General features: G+C 42.2%; 1 protein-coding gene across 4 annotated transcripts in view; it reads right to left on the reverse strand.

Moving 5' to 3' along the window:
- Positions 1-24,505, reverse strand: part of ttll4 (tubulin tyrosine ligase-like family, member 4) — an 88,417-nt gene that overhangs the window by 52,757 nt on the left and 11,155 nt on the right. For 3 of the 4 annotated variants that reach the window (XR_010975294.1, XM_068034823.1, XM_068034821.1), the window contains exons 2-5: positions 7,109-8,649; positions 4,443-4,507; positions 3,170-3,272; positions 100-227 (exon numbers count right to left, since the gene is read on the reverse strand). Coding sequence is in view for 3 of the 4 variants with exons in the window: in XM_068034823.1 (XP_067890924.1) it covers positions 100-227; positions 3,170-3,272; positions 4,443-4,507; positions 7,109-8,568 (1,756 nt within the window). In the remaining variant the exon portion in view is untranslated. The remainder of the gene's footprint in view (positions 1-99; positions 228-3,169; positions 3,273-4,442; positions 4,508-7,108; positions 8,650-24,505) is intronic. The other variant, XM_068034822.1, reaches the window with a different exon arrangement.

Raw genomic sequence — 24,505 nt, forward strand, 5'->3', positions numbered from 1 at the left:
TATTTTTGTCTTCAAACAATGCCCCACCATAATCAATTTATATAATATTCTTTACTAAAACAATTAAAAATACAAGTAAATTTAGGCTTTCTCCCTTACTTTTCTCATTCAAGGTCCCAAAGTAAATTGTCAGAGGCATTTCGTGAAACAGGCTTTTCATCAATGCTGGCTTAACAACTTGAATTTTACATTCAGGTCCTTGTGGGTAGCAAGAACCAAGAACACTCCTGTGGAAATAAAAGGACAGAGAATATTTAGGTGCATAGCAGGGTACCATGATAAACTTACTGTACTATAAATACCATCACAAGGAACAATGCTGATTTAGAAAAAAAAAGGCACAAAGATTTTTCAAAACATCAACACGGAAAAACACAGAACTTTAAACACTTAATTGAGATGGGGGTAGCTGGAAGATACCTCATGCAGCTAACGTGATAGGAGGATGCAGATCACAACTTTTCTCGTAACTGTCCCTTATTTAGCCAGGCAAGAATGCATCTTAAAAACACCTCTAAAATGCTACCACCTTCCAGTTAAGTATTTAGATTTTCACATTGTCAGCAACTTTTGGACTGTATGATGAGTAACAGAACATTCACTTCTATAAGCACAAGCGAATAATGCAAGGCTGGATTGCATCTAATTTAACGCAAGGAGCCTTACTAGTAAGGCAGATGAATTGAGGGCATTGATTAACACATGGGAATATGATGCTATTGCTATCACAGAGACATGTTTGAGGGAAGGGCAGGACTGGCATCTCAATATTCCAGGGTATAGAATCTTCAGGCGTGACAGGGAGAGTGTAAAAGAGGAGGTGGCATTGCATGTTGATCAAGGAGTCAATTACTGCAGTAAGGAGGAATGGTATCTTAGAAGGTTCCTCAAATGAGGCCATATGGGTAGGACTTAACAACAAAAAGGGGGCAATCACTGGGCTGGGAGTGTACTACAGAACTCCAAACAGTCAGGGAGAGATAGAGGAGCAGATATGTAGGCAAATCTCAGAAGGTGTAAAAATAATATGGTAATAATAATAGGGGATTCCAACTTCCCCAATATCAACTGGGATAGTCTTAGTGCAATAGGCTTAAAGGGGATGGAATTCTTAAAGTGCATACAGGAGAGATTTTTGAGCCAGAACGTAGAAAGTCTACAAGAGAAGGGGCGGTACTGGACCTAATCTTAGGGAATGAAGGCAGACAAGTGGTAGAAGTGTCAATGGGGGAGCAACGGGGATAGTGACCATAACTCTAAGATTTAAGGCAGTTATGGAAAAGGACAAAGAGGGACTGGAAATAAAAGTACTGAATTAGGGGAAGGCCGATTTCAGTATGATAAAACAGGATCTGGCCAAAGTGGACTGGGAGGAGCTACTTGTAGAAAAGTCTACATCAGACCAGTGGAAGTCATTCAAAAAGGAAATAGTGAGTGTTCAGGGCCAACATGTTCCCATTTAGGTGAAGGGTAGGACTAACAAGTCCAGGAAATCCTGGGTGTCAAGGGATATAGAGGATTGTAGAAGGGGAAAAAAAAAGGAGGCTTATGGCAGATTTAAAGGGCTGAAAACAGCAGAGGCCCTAGGCGAGTGTAGAAAGTATAGGGGGTTACTTAAAAAAGTAATTAGGAGAGCAAAGAGGGGACATGATAAAACACTTGCAGGCAAGATAAAGGAAAATCCCAAGGCATTTTATAAGTATATCAAGGGCAAGAGGATAACCAGGGAAAGAGTAGGGCCCATTAGGGACCAGAGCGGCAGTCTGTGTGGAGAGCCGGAGGACATAGGTGAGGTTTTAAATGATTACTTTTCATCTGATATAGATGGGTGGAACAGTGGCAAATGGAATTTAATCCTGAGAAGTGTGAGGTGATGCATTTTGGGAGGACTAACAAGGCAAGGGAATATACAATGGATGGTAGGATCCTAGGAAGTACAGAAGATCATAGGGACCTTGGTATACTTGTCCATAGATCACTGAAGGCAGCAGCACAGGTAGATAAGGTGATTAGGAAGGCATATGGGATACTTGCCTTTATTAGCTGAAGCATAGAAGAGCAGGGAGGTTATGATGGAGCTTAGGCCACAGTTGGAGCACTGTGTACAGTTCTGGGCACCACACTACAGGAAGGATGTGTTTGCACTGGAGAGGGTGCAGAGGAGATTCACCAGGATGTTGCCTGGGCTGGAGCATTTCAGCTATGAAGAGAGATTGGATAGGCTAGGGTTGTTTTCCTTAGAGCAGAGAAGGTTGTGGGGAGACATGATTGAGGTATACAAAATTATGGAGGGGCATTGATAGGATAGATAGGAAGAAACTTTTTCCCTTAGCAAAGGGATCAATAACCAGGGGGCATAGATTTAAGGTAAGGGGCAGGAGGTTCAGAGGTGATTTGAGGAAAAGTCTTTTCACACAGAGGTTGGTTGGAATCTGGAACACAATATCTGAAGGGATGGTAGAGACAGGAACCCTCACAGCATTTATGAAGTATTTAGATGTGCACTTGAAATGCCAAATGCCTACAAGGCTACGGGCCAAGTACTGGAAAATGGGATTAGAATAGATAGGTGCTTGATAGCTGGCACAGATACTAAGGGCCGAAGGGCCTGTTCCTGTGCTGTATAACTATGATTCTGTAAATAGGGGTGGTATTTTTATTTCAAAAAGCCATTATGGTGATTGAATAGCAAATCATCATTTGAAAGCACATGTAAACCAAAAAAGATGCCGGTAAGGCTGTGCAATGAGTGTAGGTTGCACTACACCTAGTACATTAAAAAAAATTAGTTTTCCTTATAAATCAGCAGGCACAGATGGCTTTTATTCCAAAAGTAGCCAGCATCTAATCAACTGCACAAAGTCCCAACTGCAATTTAATAACAGTTTCCCACCCTAATAGAAAATCTTATCAATTTTGTCCAACGTTAAAAGGCTTCATCTTACATCTTCAGACAATAAAGGACAAGAATTATACGCATCTTGATTACAAATGATAAGCGCTCATGCAAAAATCAGTACACTTCAAAACAATAGCTCTTAAAGTACAGAATGTGGGAAGAAGGGGAGGGAGTAAACTGAATTCCTGGGAGAAAACTAAGGGGGAAAAAAGAGCAAAGTATCTCAGTAAGGTCTGCAGTCAAATGGGATAAGACTTTTGGTAAACTTACTTGACATCAGCAGACTCAGGTTTTAGTTGATTCATGACCAACTTAGATAAACCATTTGTTGATGCAGTAGAAGAATCTGTGATGGTGGAACACTCAGAATCTTCTGAAAAGAAACAACAACTAGCATTTATATAGCACCTTAAATACAGTAAAACTAACATTAAACATAGTTATGAGCACAACCCTCGGTTGCTCCTAAGAGGATAGGTTTCTTAAAAAGGGAAAAATATATTCAACTGAACCACACATTATCCTAAACAGTGCAAAAGGGAAATGCATCCACAGTATTTTGCTCTTTTAGGAGGATGTTTCCCCAGCCTGGATAGTCTAGAACTAGGGTTGGCTATTTAGGACTGAGATGAGGAGAAATTTCTTCACAAGAGGATTGTGAATCTTTGGAATTCTCTACCCATAGGGCTGTAGATGCTCAGTCCTTCAGTATATTCAAGACAGAGGGTGATAGATACTTGGCTGGGAATCAAGTGATAAGGGGATATTACGGGTACGTAGTGTTGAGATAGAAGATCGACATGATCTTACTGAACAGTGGAGCAGGCTTGAAAGGCGAAAAGGCCTACTGCTGCTCCTATTTATGTTCTTGCATTCAGGCGACTAAAATATCATTGACTAAAGTCATGTCAGTTAACTAATTTAGATTTTAAGCTGCATAAGATATTTAGTTTTAAAGTTTAGAGGTAAGAAGAAAAAAAATATACATTTCTAGGAATAACACTTGTGGGTAGTGTGTAAGTTTTGAAACCCATGAGAAAATGAAACATAGGAAGACCTTAATTGTCATTTGAGCCCCGGTTTATTATTTCTCACCCTTTCCTATGGCCTCCTGAGCTATGTGAAAAGTGAAATACAGTAACTTATAGTTCTTTTGGAGAAAAATCCTTAAAAGTCTAGAATTAAATTATGGAAAGCAATAAACAAATTTTGACTTAGTTTTCCCACGACCATGATTAAAATCTGGGAACAAAGTCTAGACTGAAAGTGGGACTAAACATTTCTTTTGAATAAAATCAGACTAAAGCTGAAACAAGAGACAAGAAAGACTTAAAGCAAAAATCACAGAAACTGCCGATAAGCTTGTCCCCAGCTGTTCCATTAGCCTCACTTTTCATAAGGCGTCTTGTAACAAAAAAAAAGTGTTCAAATGTGTGTCAATGGCTACAGAAGTGTCATGCAATGCCATGTTTTCAGGAACAAAGGAGGAACCCACAGACAAGAAAACATTCATTACTGAAGGACATGGGTGCATTGAACTTACCATCACATTCCTGGCTGCTGGTATCCTCCAATCCATCTGCAAACTCTTCCTCATCAATGCGTTCCCTGTTAAGGAACAGAGCATGGTTTTGTAAAGCTATGATGCAGGCTGTGCTAAATACGACCAACCTTTTCTTTTAAAACCAATGTCTCCTCCATGTATTTTCCAGGACAAATGGGAGGGAATCTCTCTGGTTGGCTAGAAGCAACTGCACAATAGCAGTCTTGGGTGATTGGTGTTTTGATGTGATTCTTTTTTGGCATGGGTAGTAAAGGAGGAGAATCTCTTAACTATGTTTGGTGCTCACCTGAATGGCATTAAGTCATAGTCATATAGTCAAGATAAGGAACTTATCATGTAGGAAAATGCAGGATAATTGTGCACGCTCACACTTTGGTATATCAGGCAAGAGTGCATTTCACTTTCACGGAGAGTTTGGTTTGGCAACAATTAAAAAAACGCTTCAGGGACCAGCGTACAGTACATTAAGTATGTGCTCACTTCACATTGGGTCCTCGGTTTCAATTCAGGCCAGATTAACAGGAGTAAGATGGCTGTGGGAAATAGACCTGTCATGCTGACATGATATGGTGTTCTCTGGCTGATTTTAAGATATATTTTTAGTGCATTCCTAAGCGCTATGTGGTATCCAATACCTGCAATTGTCTCTATAAACTTTATATTCCTCTTCCCTTTGAGAAATTGACTTGTGCTGGATACCCTCCATCCTCTTGCCACAGTATAAGCTTTGCCTCTTGACAGGCTATTTGACTGCTGGGAGGGGAGGGGAGGGGAGAAAGCATTGCGTTGAGGTCAATCTTGCTCTCCTGTAGCAGACACACACTCAGTCATCAGTCTGCTGGATAGTGATTGGGAGTTGTAATCTCTAAGTCAAGGTACTGAGGCCATTCTAGTCACCCAGCAGAGTTCAGCACAGACTGTGGACTGAACAGCAAACTGGCAGCTTGTACAGCTCTGCTATTCACTAAATACGTTGAGCCATCTGTTGTTAACTTGAGCCCTAAACTGGAAAAAACAGTTGCTGTCAAACCATCTGAGCATTTTTGTTTTTATTTCAGATTTCCAGCATCAAGATTTTGCTTTTGTTTGGTAGCGAAACAAACATTTTGAGTCTACTCATGGGAAGTCGTCACTTACAAGTTTCATTTTAAAAAAGGTTTTTTCACTTCAGGATGTCAGAATAATGTCTATGGCCAAAATAAAATAACATGCACGGTTTCAGTGCACCTTCCTAGGATGCAAAAATACAGGGAGGTTTGGAAGAAGGCTGGTGCATCACAGCTAAGTTCGATCATGCCTTCACATAGCAGAACTTGATGTTCTGAGTTAGCCAATCTCAGAAGGGGTAGTAATGGATGTACTACAATTGGTTCAGTACCTCTGAGCTACAGTAGGGAAGATTGGTCAGACTTCCTGTTCTATACCATTACAGGAAGTACACTTATGGATGGGGAGTGAGGAAAGGATCAAGCTCATCTGTAATATCTACTGTGGCCAAGGAGCCAGCCAACTCACTCACCGTCAAGGAGGTTCTCAAGGGTGAAGAACCAGGAGGCAGCCAGCATTTATAAAATCATGCCCCAAGCAATGAGCCAATATTTTCCAACGTTAACTACGCCAATGTAGAACATGCCAACAGTTAACAGTTGAAAGAAGAATGTGGAAATTTCTATCACTACTATATCTTCAAATAGGCTAGCTGGTTATGAAACAGACATGTTACAGTACAGAATAACTGATGCCTGGCAGTGATTACAAGAAAGTAATGTTACCCAGGGGCTCAAATAATATAAACAGCTAAACTTTTATTTTTGCACTTTTGGCATGGGACGTTTGCACTCCGATTTTACTATTTATATTCACCCTCAGATGTTCATAAATTGGATATGGCAGCGTGTGGAGGTAGTTTCCTTTTGATTGTTTTTCTTTTGCTGGAGGGTCCAGAGTGGAAACATGCTAGAAAACTGTACACAATATCTATCAAGATATATCTAACAAAGAACTGATAATGCAACATAACTGCAAGCTCATCAAGCAAACCTTGCATCTTGATTACTTTCCCTTCCCCCCCACCCCGAACATTTTTTAACTTTGATAGTGCACTGCACTCCAGACGTAGGCCCTTTGCCTAGGTTTCCTTGCAAAGTAAAAATAGTCCCTATGAGAAAACAAGCCAGTACATGTTCTACAAAATTTGTGAGAAGCATTAGGTGTTACTAGACAGGTGGGCACAAAAACACAAGCATTTTGAAATCCTATATACTATAAGTAGCTAGATAGGATCAATACATAAACTCAACTGGCATTGTTGAATTTTAACAGTCGAAAAATGTGCTGCAATGCCTAAAAACATGCAAATGCCTATTTAAGTTAGGAAGTTATGAGTCATGGAGTAAGGGTACTATAATTAATGCCAGCAGAAATAGACAGTCATTCCAAAACATGCTAGCATCTCTAAAGGTGTGATAACTAAGCAAAAAACATTAGATTCAGCAACTCACTTCAGATAGTCTGTCACCACCCACCCCCAAAAATAACAAAAACGTGGTGATTTTATTCAGTTCTTTGCAACAGCTTGACATCATTTTTGATGGAGCACTGATGACATAATTACAAGTTGGGAAATACGGAATAAGAGTACTTACTCAGAGTCTTGAGAACCTGCCTCATTCTTCGGCTTTTCCAGTGCCTTTTCAATCTTATTTGCACACTTGAGCTGCATGGCAGCTATCTGTAGCGTGACTGAGCCAACATTTGTTTTAGGAGCAGAAACAGAGATCAGCTTCTTGGTTTGATCAGACTCATGATGCAAGCCAGGGGGTCCTGCAAAACTGACTTGGTTATTATTCTGGATGTGCACATTGGTGGATAAAATGCCAACAGGAGTTTTGTTAGTACGAGCATCGGTATTTTCATTACTTGTACTGTTCTCTTTAGCTACAGGCTCTAAGTTAGAATTGGTACAAATCTGCTCAGCTTTTAAGACTGTCTGGAAATTATTCCTCTCTTGAATGAGATTTGGCACAGTTCTTTTCAACATTCCTGCAGCACTACTGAAGGGACCATTCTGGAAATTAATGCCTTGGAAAGGTAAGCCTTCTGTTTCTTTTGAAAATGTCACACATCGCTCGTGGACATTATTCTTTGGAATGCGGTCTTCCGATAATCTTTTTATAGCTTCTGTAAACTTCATTTCTGGATCATCAGCATTGCTCTTAGTTAGCTTGATAGCACTCTTCAGGTTACCATGGGAATGTTCACTCTGATGAAAAGATCGTTCAATTTTAAGGTCTGTGCTAACATGAACAGCATTTCCAGAGATAGCCCTGGCACTGCTACCATTACGCTTAGCTGCATTTTCTGACTCTCCAAACTCATTGTTGCCATTTAAAGTAGTAGTCTTGGCATTCTTGTCCCATTTTTGGTGCAAAGGCACTTTGGCACTGGTGGGTCTCATGAATGCATTTGTGTTCAGCAATGGTTTGCGATATAGTGAGGTAGGTTTACCTGCATGGTTGGTGCTATTTTTGCCCAAGAGCAGAGGCTCACAACCTGCACTATGAGAACCACAGTGCTGTGAAACTGGGGTAATGGCACCGTTGGGTTTCATCAGGCTTTCACAAGAGATTGCTCTGGAGGGGAGTGACTGGATAAAGTCATTAACATATGCTGAAGTCGATGTTGTAGTTCTACATCCTAGTCCACTGAACCGTGAACCCAGGGACTCAAGTCTCTGGTAAGATCTGTAGCCATGGCCAGCTCGATCATGAATGGGTGTTTTCTCAAAAGGACTGATCAAAACATTAGAACGAAAACCAGCATGGGAACTTGACGTTATTGATTTGCCATTACCTCCTGGCAGAGAAGGATAAGGGTGACAAGCAACATGTTGAGATGTCCCTGAGCAAGTATTTTGTTTCCTTACAGGTACAATCACATTATAGCCATCCCATTCCCATAATGGGTGCTGGGTAACAGAATAAGCTGGCCTACCCTCCAGCAGTTGAACAGAATAGAGGGATTTTGAACTGGAATTCAGTGAAGTCTTGTGGTGGTTTTTGCAACTAGGATCTACAGAACACTCCTCAGTCTTGGGTGCAGCCATGAACTGCCATTTTATTCACAACACAGGCAAACTCAGAAGCTGAGCAATGGAAGGAACAGGCAAATAACATCTTCACTGAACCTGGAAAAATAAAAAAACTGCATTGAAAAATGAACAGCATATTTAGATATATAAGCAATCTCCACATGATGACAACACAGAGCATGCTAAGGCATTGAGTTGACATTTAACTGAAAGAAACCATTAAGTCATAAGTGCTACAGATATGATGGAGTCACAAATTCACAAAGTTGTTAGATGGCATCCCATTCATATTCACAAGTAATCATCAAGGACTCCCATATTGAATGTGTTTCCCCACCACCCAAACCACACACAACTAATTAGGCAGAGAAATTACTGAAACCCAAATAGAGAATGTAGAGACATTTCTAGTGGAGTTAATTTCGTACGTTTCTAGGAGTTTTCACATTGCAAATTGGAACAGTTATTGACTGTTCTGACAGGTTGAAACCAATCAAATTCAGTGTAGGCTAGATCCAAGGGTTTCTTTCTAAATGCTAGATTATAATGGAAGAAAAAAAAATATAAGAGCATAGCTCAGTTGGTAGCACTCTTGGCTCTCAGTGGTTGTGGGTTCAAATCCCACTCCAGAGACTTGAGCACTAGGCTGACAATCCCAGTGAAGCACTAAGGGAGTGCTGTACTGTTGGAACTGCCATCTTTAAAATGAGACTCTAAAATGAAGCCCTGCCTGCCCTTAGATTTTTTTTTAAAAATTAGTTAATGGGATGTGGGCATCGCTGGCTAGACCAGCATTTATTGCTCATCCCTAATTTCCCCAGAGAAGATGGTGGAGTGTAGGTACACCAACTGTGCTATTAGAAAGTGAGTTCCAGGATTTTGACCCAGCAACAGCGAAGGAATGGCGATGTAGTTCCAAGTCAGGATGGTGTGGGGCTTGGAGCAGAACTTGTAGGTGGTGGTGTTCCCATGCCTCTGCAGCCCTTGTTCTTCTAGATGGTAAAGTTGCGGGTTTGGAAGGTGCTGTCGGCGGATTCTTGGTGGGTTTCTGCAGTGCATCTTGTAGATGGTAGACACTGCTGCTACCGTGCATCGGTGGTGAAGGAAGTGAATGTTGAAGGTGGGAGCCAATCAAACGGGTTGCTTTGCTTTGCCCTGGATGGGGTCAAGCCTCTTGAGTATTGTTGGAGCTGCTCCCATCCACACAAGTGGACAGTATTCCATCATACTCCTGACTTGTGCCTTATAGATGGTGGACAGGCACTGGGGAGTGATGAGTTGAGTTACTCACCGCAGAATTCCCAGCCTCTGACCTGCTCTTGTAGCCGCAGTATTTATGTGGTTGCTCCAGTTCAACTTCTGGTCAATGGTAACCCCCAAGATGTTGATAGTGGGGTATTCAGTGATGGTAATGCCATTAAGCATTAAGGATTAAGGAGAGATGGTTAGTTAGATTCTCTTTTGTTTGAGATGGTCTTGCCCGGCACTTATGTGGCACTAATGTTACTTACCACTTATCAGCCCAAGCCTGGATGTTGTCCAGGTCTTGCTGCATTTGGATTGACGTAAAATATCCTTTGGCACTATTCCAAAGAGCAGGGACTTTATTCCTGGTGTCATGGCCAATATTTAACTCTCAACCAACATCACTAAAAAAAAGTGATCTGCTCATTACCTCATTGCTGTTTTGGGTGCTTGCTGTGTGCAAATTGGCTATTATGTTTCCTACATTACAATATTGTTTCGAAAGTGCCTCTGTGTTTTGTTAAATATATTTTTTGAGGATTCATTTTTGAAAGATTAAAGGAATGCTAAACTTTGGGGTTTTCAAAGGAGGTCGCATAAAGGCCACTTGACTTTGAAAAAAACAGTACCTGGAAATATTTCTTTTTTTTTAAAAAAAAAAAGGGGCACGGAGCGGTCTTCTGAGGAAAACAAGCCTTTCTGGGAAACCACATGACTTCCAGCTCAATAGACAACAAAGAACTTTGGACACCTGGATAAGTTGTTTACAAAGAAGTGACAGGTCAAGATTGATAGAGGTCCAAACGTTGACCTCCTGTTGGCGGTTTCGCTTTTGAATTGTTTCGAGTTGGGTTGAACTGTATAAAAAGGGAGAGGACTTCCAAGGAGAGAAGAGAATTCCCAAGGAAGGAGAGAGGACCACAGCACACCTGCACACCTCTCAAAGATCCTGAGAAGTCCACTGCGTCAACTCATCTCGTCTCCTATCTTTGAAGAAAAGCCTGCTAAATCAATTCTTGAAGCCGCCTGAAAAAGAACTGTTCTAAAAGATCCCAGTGACCAGTCTATGTGTACTTGGAGGCCAGACTGTACGCCAGCTTTGGAACACAACATGGTAATGTCATTGAGCAACAAGGAGAGATGGTTAGAAATAACATTCGTGCCACACAAGTGCCAGCCAATGACCATCTCAAACAAGACTAACCATCTCTCCTTAATGCTCAATGACATTACCATCACTGAATCCCCCACTATCAACATCTTGGGGGCTGCCATTAACCAGAAGTTGAACTGGAGCAGCCACGTAAATACTGTGGCTAGAAGAGCAGGTCAGAGGCTGGGAATTCTGCGGGGAGCAAATCACCTCCTGACTCCCCAAAGCCTATCCACCATCTACAAGGCACAAGTCAGGAGTGTGATGGTTTAGTCTCCACTTGCCTGGATGGGTGCAGCTCCAACAACACTCAATTAGCTGGACACCATCCAGGACAAAACAGTCTGCCTGACTGGCACCCCATCGACAAACATTCATTCCCTCCACCACTGGCGCACAGTGGCAGCAGTGTGTACCATCTACAAGATACACTGCAGCAATGTACTAAGGCTCCTTAGACAGCACCTTCCAAAACAGCGACCTCCACCAGCTAGGAGGACAAGGGCTGCAGATGCATGGGAACTCCACCACCTGCAAGTCCCCCTTCAAGCCACACACCATCCTGACTTGGAACTATATCACCGTTCCTTCACTGTCGCTGGGTCACAATCCTGAAACTCCCTTAACAGCACTGTGGGTGAACCAGCGGTTCATGGCAGCAGCTCACCACCACCTTCTCAAGGGCAATTAGGGAGGGATAATAAATGCTGTCCTAGCCAGTGGCACCCACATTCCATGGACAAAAACAAAATCTCATCTGCTGTTCGGTTCACCGGGGAGGGGGAGGCTAAGGTAAAAAGGGAACTTTAACATTTCAATCTGTGTGTTTATGCTTTACTTCATTACTGGTTAAGACTTATTTTATAATAAACAGATAATTTTGTTGTTTATTAAAGAAACCTGGTTGGTGTGTTTTATTCTGGGAAAAATAGAGTACATGATTGATTGTATCAGTAAATGGGAAAATTTAGATATATCTTGTGACCTGTGGAGAAGTGGGACTAGAATAAACAGTGCACTCCTCCCACCTCAGTTGTAACAATAGTGACTTTAAAAGTACTTTATTGGCTGAAAAGTGCTTTGAGACATCCTGTTACTCTGAAAGGCACTATATAAATGCAAACCTTACTTTTTCTTAGTGTGCAAATTGGTTGCCACATTTCCTACATTAGTGACTCCAATTCAATATTTTATTGGTACAGGTAACAATGGCACACAAGACAAAATATGAACTGCATAGTGTGGAGCACGCAAATAAATTGTTAGAAAGGATAAGCATATCATACTTATCAGCACGTCAAAACACATAAGCTCTGATTCTGCAGTAAGAATAAACCTGCGGCTATCAGCGTTCACCATTATGGAGTAAATCAGACAGCAACTTCCAGCATCCACACATGTGCAGCTTAACACTGAAATCAGGAAGCTGCTGTCCAATTTGCATTGCTCTTCCAGAAGCTTTGCTACACCAGTACCTTACCCAGAGACTCGGCATTCAAACACATGAAGGGCATGCAGTTGTGGTACTTATCCACCGGAAACGCACTAAACACATCAGAAAAAGCTAGGACTGTCCATTCAAGTGTAAATTAATTTTCAATGATTATTGACAACGCAGCCGGCAGTTGACATCATCAGACTGAGCACATGTGCAGATTGGCTCCTACTCTCTGCGCATGTGCTGCGTTCCGTATTGCCAGGACTGATTGGCGCATGCGCAGATGACATCATCGGGAGCTCTTTTTGTTTTACTTTGTCTCATCTCTCTTAAAGCCATCTTTCTTTCACCATTTATAATTAAATATTTTAACTTACACTACTTGCTTTAGACCATGCATGCCTGAGTAAGGATTCTTTAATGTGATTGGCTGAAGATGCACACTGTCATTTGCCCTGTTCACACAGGTCCCATATCCTCTGTGAAGGGCACTGCACTGAAATGGCTTTCTAATCATCATAATTTGCTGCAGAAAAGCCCATTAAAAGTCTATGAGTTGTCGTAAGCGCTGTTCATTTACCACCAACTACAAAATCCAGTTCAGAGTTTCACAATTTTTTTTTGCACCTGGTGAATCTTAATAAATGTCTTGCTATAATGTCATCATATCAGTTTCGCATAATACACTTGCTAATTTCAGCTTCATGCTGTGCACAACTAGAATTGTCCAGATATTCAATTGCTGCTTAGGACTTATCCGATCTTCCCAATTGTGGAAATTCTTCAATATTCATGTCTTTTTAATGAGTTCTAGTATTTTTATCGTTGGCCCAATGTTATTTAAAAAAATCACTAGCACAGCCAAAAAAGTTTCTAAATAAGTGACTATTTTTGGAACTGAACTGATATCTGACACAAATTATATTTCCAGAAACATAACCATTAGGCAATCACATTTACCCTCTTGCTCCCTTGCCCCAAACCAAATAAAACAATTGGGAAGATTAAATAGAACATTGAAAAACTCTTACAGTAAAACAGGTATTAGTTTCAGACAGATTAAATTTCACATTCACATATATTAAAAAAAGTCTTTCCGATTAAAAACAAATGCTACCTTACTTAAAATAGATAGCAATTAGAATGTAGTCTATTCATGCTTAATTACACCACTCTCTAAGCACTACAGAGTAAAGAAAATGCCCTGTAAATTTTCTGAAAATGTTCTCCAAATGGAGTTCCAGCTTAAAGGTGTCCAAAATAGCGTCGATAGTTAAACCGAATACTAGGAAATCGAAACTAACTATAGCCATGAAGGCTTCTAAAGTCACACAAGCCAAAAGGATTTATATATTCATACCTGTACGAGTACGAGGCATATCTAGGACAGAGAATAAGAGGGCTTACAAGTCAAATTGTACAGCTATAGAGCCAGTTAGAGCAAAAAATAAGTGCGTCACTTAATTGTACAAGTTGTCTAAGATCAAGAAAGGTGGAGGTTAAGCCACCTGGCTTAGATACTGTTGCTAGTGTATAAGTGAATTCAACCAGAATCAAGAGTCCAAGTGCAACAATAAAAAAAGCCAGTTCATCAGTTTGACATCGCAGGACAACGCCATCATCCGAGGGAAGGAAAGTGATGTACTGAACCATGCCGCTCATGAGGACAAGTTTGTATGCACTCTGGAAACATTGCCGACCACCAAATAGACTAATTTATTCATTAGTCTAGTTATCCAATTCTGTTAATTTGTCAGCTGTTCAAGAAATGTTATTCTAGATTAATGTGACACGGAACTCAACGATAATCTAATAGCAATCCAGCTAACACTGAATTGCATTGAGCTGCCTTTGTAGCCACTTGTTAAGTCACTCTGAATCATTTGTTATTCAAATTGCTAGGTGAACATTTCGACAACTATTTAACTCTCCTATTATTTGTACACACAATGTTTAATTTTAAGTAGTAATAATTGCAGTTTTGAAGTAAACACATAGTTCATGATTTACTGTCTGACTTCTTTGATGATTTGGTAAAAAAAAAGGTTAATTCACTCACCATCATCATCCTGGGGGCTACCATTGACCAGAAACTTAACTGGACCAGCTGGATAAATTCTATGGCTACAAGAGCAGCTAAGAGGCTGGGAATTCTGCAGCTGGGAATTCTCCTGACTCCTCAAAACCTGTCCACCATTTACAAGGCACAGGTCCTGAGTGTGATGGAATACTCCCCACTTGCCTGAATGAGTGCAGCTCCAACACTAAATAAGCTCGATATCATCCAAGACCGGCACAACTACAAGATGCACTGCAACAATTTACCAAGGCTTTTTTGACAGCACCTTCTAACTCTACAACCTCTACCATCTAGAAGAACAGGGCAGCAGGCGCATGGGAACACCATCACCTGCAACTTCCCCTCCAAATTACACACCATCCTGGCTTGGAACTATATCATTCCTTCACTGTCATTGGGTCAAAATCCTGGAACTCGCTCACTAATAGCATTGCAGGTGTATATACACCAGATGGACCGCAACGGTTCAAAAAGACAGCTCACCATTGCCTTTTGAAGAGCAATTAGGGAACAGCAATAAATGCTGGCCTTGCCAGCGACACTCATCCCAAGAATGGATATAAAAAGTATCCTAATCGATTGTTGGTAAGGTGAACTCATTCAATACGAACTAGGTGACGTAACTCAGTTCAGTGACCCAAATGTAGACATAATTCACTTCCAGGCACAAGCAGGGAAATAAAACCCAGATGGTTCCCTAGTGAGGAGTTACACTTGGGGGATTTGTCTTCTCCCTTGACACATTTGATACCAGAACCCAGAGTTCTTGAGGTAGACTTAATGTGGATGAGGTGAATGGATAAACAAACTCGATCTGACTTTGCATTCAAAATACTCACCACTTATTTCCTTTGTTTGTGGACATGCTTGCATGTGTAAACGCACAGAAATTAAGGGATGTCAATGAAAACGGAATGCAACAATTTTGGGGATACCATCAATGTGAAACACCAAGTGAGGTTGGCTGCTGGACGAGTCTTGTTCTACTCTGCTCCAGCTACTGCACTGGTATGATTTTTTTTCTAAATCTAAATGTGGTCTTTTTTAGTCACTATATGCAGTATAATGTTATGGACAAACAAACTTAGACTAAACAAACTCATTGCGAAGAAGCCACTTACAGCCACCTGAAGCTTTCACCCGATTGATATGGGCAGGAGTCATGATTCAGAGATAAAAGCTGTGTCCTAACCTATGCATGATCCTATATCCCTTTGATAGCTCATATAATTGCATAGAAGCAGTTAACAATTCATTCTGTGACATCAGCATCACCTTAATGGAGCCTTTGTTCTACTGACCACATTGCATTCTAAGCTGCAGACCTTCATGGTAGTTCTGCCAGTACCAGATTGGGGACAAGAAGGTAACCAGCCTTCCACATCCATCATAAGACAGTGTGAAGAACTATAATCAGGCATCAGAAATTCTTTAGGATTTGAACCTATCAGAGTAAGCCAGTACTGCATCTGGCTACAAATTTTCTGCAGATCTGTAACAACTCTTAGCAAAATGAGCACTGTCGTCAGGGTTGACTGAATTAGTCAAATTCTATTCTTAGTACATGTGATTTTTAAATTGGTGCTTAGAGAGAATAGGGTTCAAAATTCTATCCATTTACCATGTATTTCGGTTTACAATGATCTCTAAAACAAGAAAAACTTATGGCAACAGTTCAACTATTAAACACTACTACTTGGGTTTGGAAAATACTACACCAGGAATTCTTTTTTCTTTTAAAAGCCTTCTAATGCTGAACAAGCAGAAACTTGGAGTAGTTGCTGACACTAGTGTTTTTGTAGGTATTTGCTGCATAAAAGGGACCAATAATTATCACTTGCTTCAGCTAAAAATGTACCAGAGCTTTGTGACAATAATACAACTGTTCAGGTCATTGAGCCAGTAGGACAGTTCCAGAGACACGAGTTTTCCACTTATGCTGTCAACAGCCATTACTCACTTACTCACAAAGGCACTATAAATCCTTCTACTGTGTAATTAAACACACAATGCTTTCAGCCCTGTGTGCCTGACAGAACAGGTCAAGCAGTGCTGACAAAATACTTGTACCTTTAAGCTCTGCAATCATGTAATAGAGCCCAACACAAGAGTAATTTTAGCACTTGCATTAGCTAGAATTTATTGACAGGGCATCAACAGCAAGTGGCTTAATAAGTAACTACGTTAGAAAGGTACACTTGATTGTATGAAATGATGGATAAATACTCTATTGTTTAAGTAATTATGACTTAAGTACAATAATAAAATTATACACAATTTTTCAAGTGGGTGGGGTGGCAGAAGACAGCTCAAAAGTTTAATGTTGCAAGTATTCTAAAGGAAAACTCAAAACCTAACAAGGTACAAGGCCAGCTTTCATTTATTGTTCAGATAGAGCAGCACATCTGAATTGTAATATTAGGTATTAATTTTGTGAATCTCAGCTTAATAGTAACACACAGCAACACTGTCATAATATTCAGACCTTTCTTCATTTCCCGCTGATTTACTCAATAGTACTTTTAAGTGGAAACCATCACACTTGAAGAAAAATAATTTGAAGAAATTTAGTCAAAATAGGAATGTTTTCAAAAGCATCAGATCGAAAACGAGCACTCTCAGCACCTTTAATGGAGCAAATATCACAGGGTGCTTCTCAAAGAAAAGTGGTGAGGGGAAGAAACAATGAGCAGATGTTAGGGGAAGTGACTAAAGGCTTTGTTCTTTGATTGTGCCATCTGTCACCTTTGCCATTGTTATGACCAGGTGAGAAAGGTGTCTCAGGGTCTTTTCAGCCTTCATCTGGTCTTATTGTAACAGGGTTTAATTTTAAACACACTGTGTTTTAAGCTCCCCCTTGGTGAATCCTTGTTCAGCACTTTCCAATTATAAGGCCAAGAAATGAGCACAACCAGGTTTTCAAGGAGAAAAATGAAATTTACTAAAACTTACTTAAACTCTAATTCGGTTAATGCCTATGGATATACGACACGCCCACGCTAGCATGCACACGTGATACACATATGCAAACATGGGCAGAAAAGAGAAGAAAAATAAAAGTAGAGAGGTTTGAGGCAGTCACTGAAAGGGGTTTCTGGTTACTGTTTCTGTGTTTCCAGCTCACCGTAGAATCCTTGATTGTAGTCAGCTCTTACTTTTCGTTGGGGCCCAGTATTATTCTTAAATCTTGTTCACGTAGGAGACTTTTCTCTCTTGGGGTTCATGTGTCTTCAATGGTTTCTGAGGTTGGTGAGAACGAGATGAGAGCAGACAGGAGAGGGGTCTTTTCCAGTCCAGGAGCGAACAGCTTTGAGTTCCTTTCTCTCAGCAAGTTCAAATTTAAAACACTCCAACAGTTAGTCATGTGACTAAACTGGTCTGATCACTTCTTCTGTGTATTGGGGAAGCAAGGACTTGGTCCCTTGTTCCAACACTGTCTGCTAGCATGCAAATGTCTTTCCAGTCAGGGGCTTGGCAATTCCTTGTGATAGGCCCTCTTTTCTTCTTCTTCTTCCCGCCCCCCCCCCCCCCCACCCCCGCCAGCCACAATTTTAAGTTTTAATGTACATTTGGCGAAATAATGTGTGCCTCAGTCTTGGCAGGTAGGGGCCCGCATGACACCATCCTTCTCAAAAGAGTTAGGGAAAAGATATTGCTAGACAGAAGAGTTTAAGGAAAGAGTTCTACAGTGCAGGACTAAGACAGCTAAAAGCTGATTTTGGGTTGCGTACACAATACGGCAGAATCAGACAAGCAGAAAATGCAATCTAGGGCAAAGGCTGTGGAAGATTGCAGATATAACGCAGGCCACACTGGGATTTATAAAAAGGACATAGAGATAGTGGATGCATTGGTGACCATCTTCCAAAATTCTAAAGATTCTGAAGTGGTTCCTGAAGATGGGAAGGTAGCAAATGTATGAGAAAACAGGGAACTACAGACATGTCAGCCTCACATCAGTAGTGGGAAAATGTTAGAATCTATTATAAAGGAAGTAATAACCAGACACTTAGAAAATGGTAGGACTGGGTAGAGTCAACATGGATTTGTGAAAGGGACATCATGTTTGACAAACCTGTTGGAGGTTTTTGAGGATGTAACTAGCAGAATAGAATAAGGGGGAAACCAGTGGACATGGCGTGTTTGGATTTTTAGAAGGCTTTCGATAAGGTCTCACACAGGAATTTAGTAAGCAAATTTAGAGCACAGGGATTGGGGTGGGGGGGGGGGGGGGGGTAACATAATGGCATGGATTGAGAATTGGTTAATGGACAGAAAAGAGAGTAGGAATAAACGGGTCATTCTCAGGTTGGCAGGCTGGGACTAGTGGGGTACTGCAAGGATCAGTACTTGTGTTCCAGCTATTCACAATCTATATAAGTGATTTGGATATGGGGACCAAATGTAATATTTCCAAGTTTGCTGATGACATATAACTAGGTGGGAATGCGAGTTGTGAGGAGGATGCAAAGGGGCTTCAAAGGGAATTAGACAAGCTAAGTGCATGGGCAAGAACATGGCAGATGGACTATAATGTGAATAAGTGTGGAGTTATCTACTTTGATATGAAAAACAGAAATGCAGGGTATTTCTTAAACGGAGAGAGACTGGGAAGAGTGGATGTCCAAAGGGATCTGGGTGCCCTTGTTCATAAGTCACTGAAAGCTAGCATGCAGGTGCGGCAAGCAATTAGGAAGGCAAATGGTATGTTGGCCTTTATTGCAATAGGATTTGAGTACAGGAGTAAAGAGGTCTTGCTGTGATTGTATTGAGCCTTGGTGAGACCACACCTGGAATACCGTGTACAGTTTTGGTCTCTTTACCTAAGGAAGGGTACACTTGCCATAGAGGGAGTGCAATGAAGGTACACCAGACTGATTCCTGGGATGGGGGGATTGTCCTATGAGGAGCCTGGGCCTGTATTCTAAGAATGAGAGATAATCTCATTGAAGCATACAAAATTCTTACACAGCTCAACAGGGTAAATGCAAAAAGGATATTTACCCTTGCTGGTGAGGTGGGGAGGGGCGAGGGGGTCTAGAACCAGGAGACACAACTCCGAATAAGAAGTAGGCCATTTAGGACTGAGATGAGAAGGAACATCTCCACTCGGAGGGTGGTGAATCTGTGGAATTCTCTACCCCAGAGGGCTGTGGAAGCTCAATCATTAGGATGTTCAAGACAGAGAGTGATAGATTTCTAAATATTAAAAAGATATAAAGGGATATGGGGTTAGTGTAGGAAAATGGCGTTGAGGTCTATGAATTTGAAATCAATATATTGAGGACAGGAACACAGTGGAGGGTGGAGAGACTGGGGCAATAGGCAAATGAAGCAATGCAGCACAGGACACAAGGAAGGGAACTGTAGATGCATGGTGCTGCTTTGGAGGCTTGAGTAGAGAGCAATAGGGACGTTGAGTTGGACGGAACTTAAGAAACAGGATTAGTAGATCATACAGCCCATCGAGCCTGCTCCGCCATTCAATATGATCAAGGCTGATCTTGGGCTTTAACTCCACTTTCCCGCCTGTTCCCCATATTCCTTGATTCTCTGAGACCCCAAGAATCTGTCTATCACAGTCTTAAATATATTTCATACAGGACGGGTCTCCTCAATCTCTCCTCATAGGACAATGCCATCATTCCAGACGCATCCACAACCCTCTGGTTAGAGAATTCTAACGATTCACAACTCACTCGGTGAAGAAATTTCTCATCTCAGTCCTAATGATTGGCCCGTTATCCAGAAACTGTGGCCCCTTGTTCTAGATTCCCCAGGCAGGGGAAACAATGTCTCATAATGCCCCTTCATAATATTGAATGCTTCAATGAAATCACCTCTCATTCTTCTAAACTCCAGAGACACAGACCCAATTTACTCAGCCTATCATAGGACAACCCTCTCATCCCAGGGACCAATCTAGTGAACCTTCACTGTATTGCCTCCAATGTGAGTATATCCTTCCTTAAATATGAAGGCCAAAATTGTACACAGTACTCCAGGCCTTAAACAGTGTTCAAATCACACGCAGCTTCCACAGTGCGGACTGCGACACCGACCACTCCCTGGTGTGCAGCAAGGTTAGACTCAAACCAAAGAAGTTGCATCATTCCAAGCAGAAGGGCCACCCGCGCATCAACACGAGCAGAATTTCTCACCCACAGCTGTTACAAAAATTTCTAAATTCACTTGTAACAGCCCTTCAAAACACTCCCACAGGGGATGCTGAGACCAAGTGGGCCCACATCAGAGACGCCATCTATGAGTCAGCTTTGACCACCTACGGCAAAAGTGCGAAGAGAAATGCAGACTGGTTTCAATCTCATAATGAAGAGCTGGAACCTGTCATAGCCGCTAAGCGCATTGCACTTTTGAACTACAAGAAAGCCCCCAGCGATTTAACATCCGCAGCACTTAAAGCAGCCAGAAGTACTGCACAAAGAACAGCTAGGCGTTGCGCAAACGACTACTGGCAACACCTATGCAGTCATATTCAGCTGGCCTCAGACACTGGAAACATCAGAGGAATGTATGATGGCATGAAGAGAGCTCTTGGGCCAACCATCAAGAAGATCACCCCCCTCAAATCTAAATCGGGGGACATAATCACTGACCAACGCAAACAGATGGACCGCTGTGTTGAGCACTACCTAGAACTGTACTCCAGGGAGAATGCTGTCACTGAGACTGCCCTCAATGCAGCCCAGCCTCTACCAGTCATGGATGAGCTGGACATACAGCCAACCAAATCGGAACTCAGTGATGCCATTGATTCCCTAGCCAGCGGAAAAGCCCCTGGGAAGGACAGCATTACCCCTGAAATAATCAAGAGTGCCAAGCCTGCTATACTCTCAGCACTACATGAACTGCTATGCCTGTGCTGGGACGAGGGAGCAGTACCCCAGGACATGCGCGATGCCAACATCATCACCCTCTATAAAAACAAAGGTGACCGCGGTGACTGCAACAACTACCGTGGAATCTCCCTGCTCAGCATAGCGGGGAAAGTCTTTGCTCGAGTCGCTCTGAACAGGCTCCAGAAGCTGGCCGAGCGCGTCTACCCTGAGGCACAGTGTGGCTTTCGTGCAGAGAGATCGACTATTGACATGCTGTTCTCCCTTCGTCAGATACAGGAGAAATGCCGTGAACAACAGATGCCCCTCTACATTGCTTTCATTGATCTCACCAAAGCCTTTGACCTCGTCAGCAGACGTGGTCTCTTCAGACTACTAGAAAAGATCGGATGTCCACCAAAGCTACTAAGTATCATCACCTCATTCCATGACAATATGAAAGGCACAATTCAACATGGTGGCTCCTCATCAGAGCCCTTTCCTATCCTGAGTGGTGTGAAACAGGGCTGTGTTCTCGCACCCACACTTTTTGGGATTTTCTTCTCCCTGCTGCTTTCACATGCGTTCAAATCCTCTGAAGAAGGAATTTTCCTCCACACAAGATCAGGGGGCAGGTTGTTCAACCTTGCCCGTCTAAGAGCGAAGTCCAAAGTACGGAAAGTCCTCATCAGAGAACTCCTCTTTGCTGACGATGCTGCTTTAACATCTCACACTGAAGAATGCCTGCAGAGTCTCATCGACAGGTTTGCGTCTGCCTGCAATGAATTTGGCCTAACCATCAGCCTCAAGAAAACGAACATCATGGGGCAGGATGTCAGAAATGCTCCGTCCATCAATATTGGCGACCACGCTCTGGAAGTGGTTCAAGAGTTCACCTACCTAGGCTCAACTATCACCAGTAACCTGTCTCTAGATGCAGAAATCAACAAGCGCATGGGTAAGGCTTCCACTGCTATGTTCAGACTGGCCAAGAGAGTGTGGGAAAATGGCGCACTGACACGGAACACAAAAGTCCGAGTGTATCAGGCCTGTGTCCTCAGTACCTTGCTCTATGGCAGTGAGGCCTGGACAACGTATGCCAGCCAAGAGCGACGTCTCAATTCATTCCATCTTCGCTGCCTTCGGAGAATACTTGGCATCAGGTGGCAGGACTATATCTCCAACACAGAAGTCCTTGAAGCGGCCAACATCCCCAGCTTATACACACTACTGAGTCAGCGGCGCTTGAGATGGCTTGGCCATGTGAGCCGCATGGAAGATGGCAGGATCCCCAAAGACACATTGTACAGCGAGCTCGCCACTGGTATCAGACCCACCGGCCGTCCATGTCTCCGTTATAAAGACGTCTGCAAACGCGACATGAAATCGTGTGACATTGATCACAAGTCGTGGGAGTCAGTTGCCAGCATTCGCCAGAGCTGGCGGGCAGCCATAAAGACAGGGCTAAATTGTGGCGAGTCGAAGAGACTTAGTAGTTGGCAGGAAAAAAGACAGAGGCGCAAGGGGAGAGCCAACTGTGCAACAGCCCCAACAAACAAATTTCTCTGCAGCACCTGTGGAAGAGCCTGTCACTCCAGAATTGGCCTTTATAGCCACTCCAGGCGCTGCTTCACAAACCACTGACCACCTCCAGGCGCGTATCCATTGTCTCTCGAGATAAGGAGGCCCAAAAGACTCCAGGTGTGCATTCATCAAAGTCCTGTACAATTCTAGCAAGACTTCTTCATTCCTGTTCTCCAATCCCATTGCAATAAAAGCTAACACGCTATTTGCCTTCCAAATTGCTTGCTGTACTTGCATGCTAACTTTTTATGTTCCTTGCACAAGTACCACCCAAATCTCTCTGAACATCAACACTTACCAGTTTCATACCTTTAAAAATGTTCTGCTTTTCTGCTTTATGACCAAAGTGAATAACCTCACAATTCCCCATATTATACTCCAGGGAGAGCAGGGGAGGGAGAGCGGGGGAGGGAGGGAGAGGCAGAGATCAAGAAAAAGAGGTGGGGAGAGCTTCTCAGATTGAATGAAAAAAAAATGAGACACAAAGGAAAAAGCATTAGGGTACAGACCTTTTGGTCAGAGTCAAGCATAGTAGCTTTCGAGTGTGTGGCAGTGGCTGAAGATCAGGAGCTGGAATCCTGGCTGTTTTCCCCTCTGTAGCTAGATGCACTGAGGCCAAATGAGCACTACTCCTGCCACACTAGACGAGATCAAACAAATCGGAAGTAATTTGTTCTTGAAGCAAAATAGGACCTTGCATCAAATCTTTGCATTGATATTAGCTATGTTCAATAGTACATTTTTTAAACTTCCACTTTGATTTAGTTCATTCACCTGAAGAATGTATAGATTGATATTACCGGTCACAAAATATAATTGTCTTGACCAAGCCCTTTTCCTCTACTACAATCCTAGGTCAATAAATATAAATGTTCTTTAAAATAAGACACAGAGCAAACAGCACACTTTATATGAACAAGTCATTTGTTAAAATCCAACTTTTAAAATCTTGAATCTACACATCTAAATTTACTGACAACTACTACTGTAAAACAGAGGGCACATCCCTCATACAAATACAGAAATCCTACCCCTTTTCCACCAGGTCAGCATTCACTTTGGATACACTGAACATGTCACATCAAAACTCACCACAAAAGGAACTCCTCTTCGTCCCCTAAAAATAGCGTATGCTAATCCAACCAGATGGCATACGTGCTTACATTGCTCCTGGATAGGGTGAACACGAGATAACTTTCCTTCCTGCCCCCTCTTCCCATTTCAGATGCTGCAAGCCAAGTTACAGTTGACAATTCTATGACCGGACTCTCCCACCACCGAGTGCCCCAAAGCAGGAACAAGGCTGTGAATATGCTTCAGACACTTCCAGTGCCTAAAACAAAATCATTAAATTAAGGACTCAACTTCGCACATTTCAGAAGATGCCCAGAACCAAATCTTGGGCATAGCTACTCAGCCCCTCTCCATGCCAAGAGGTATGGAGTCAAATCCTAAATATCACCGCCTGCAGAAAAATACACAAAGTCCAACTCAAGAACACATTCCTTAAACCAAGCTGCACACAAGCTTCAAACTTCATCTCTCCATACCGGACAACTCCTGAAGAGAAGTCCAGGATCAGAAGTGCTCCCTCCACAACATATTTTGGTTGTGAT

The sequence above is a fragment of the Heterodontus francisci genome, chromosome 7 (genome assembly GCF_036365525.1).
Source record: "Heterodontus francisci isolate sHetFra1 chromosome 7, sHetFra1.hap1, whole genome shotgun sequence".
Classification (NCBI taxonomy): Eukaryota; Metazoa; Chordata; class Chondrichthyes; order Heterodontiformes; family Heterodontidae; genus Heterodontus; species Heterodontus francisci.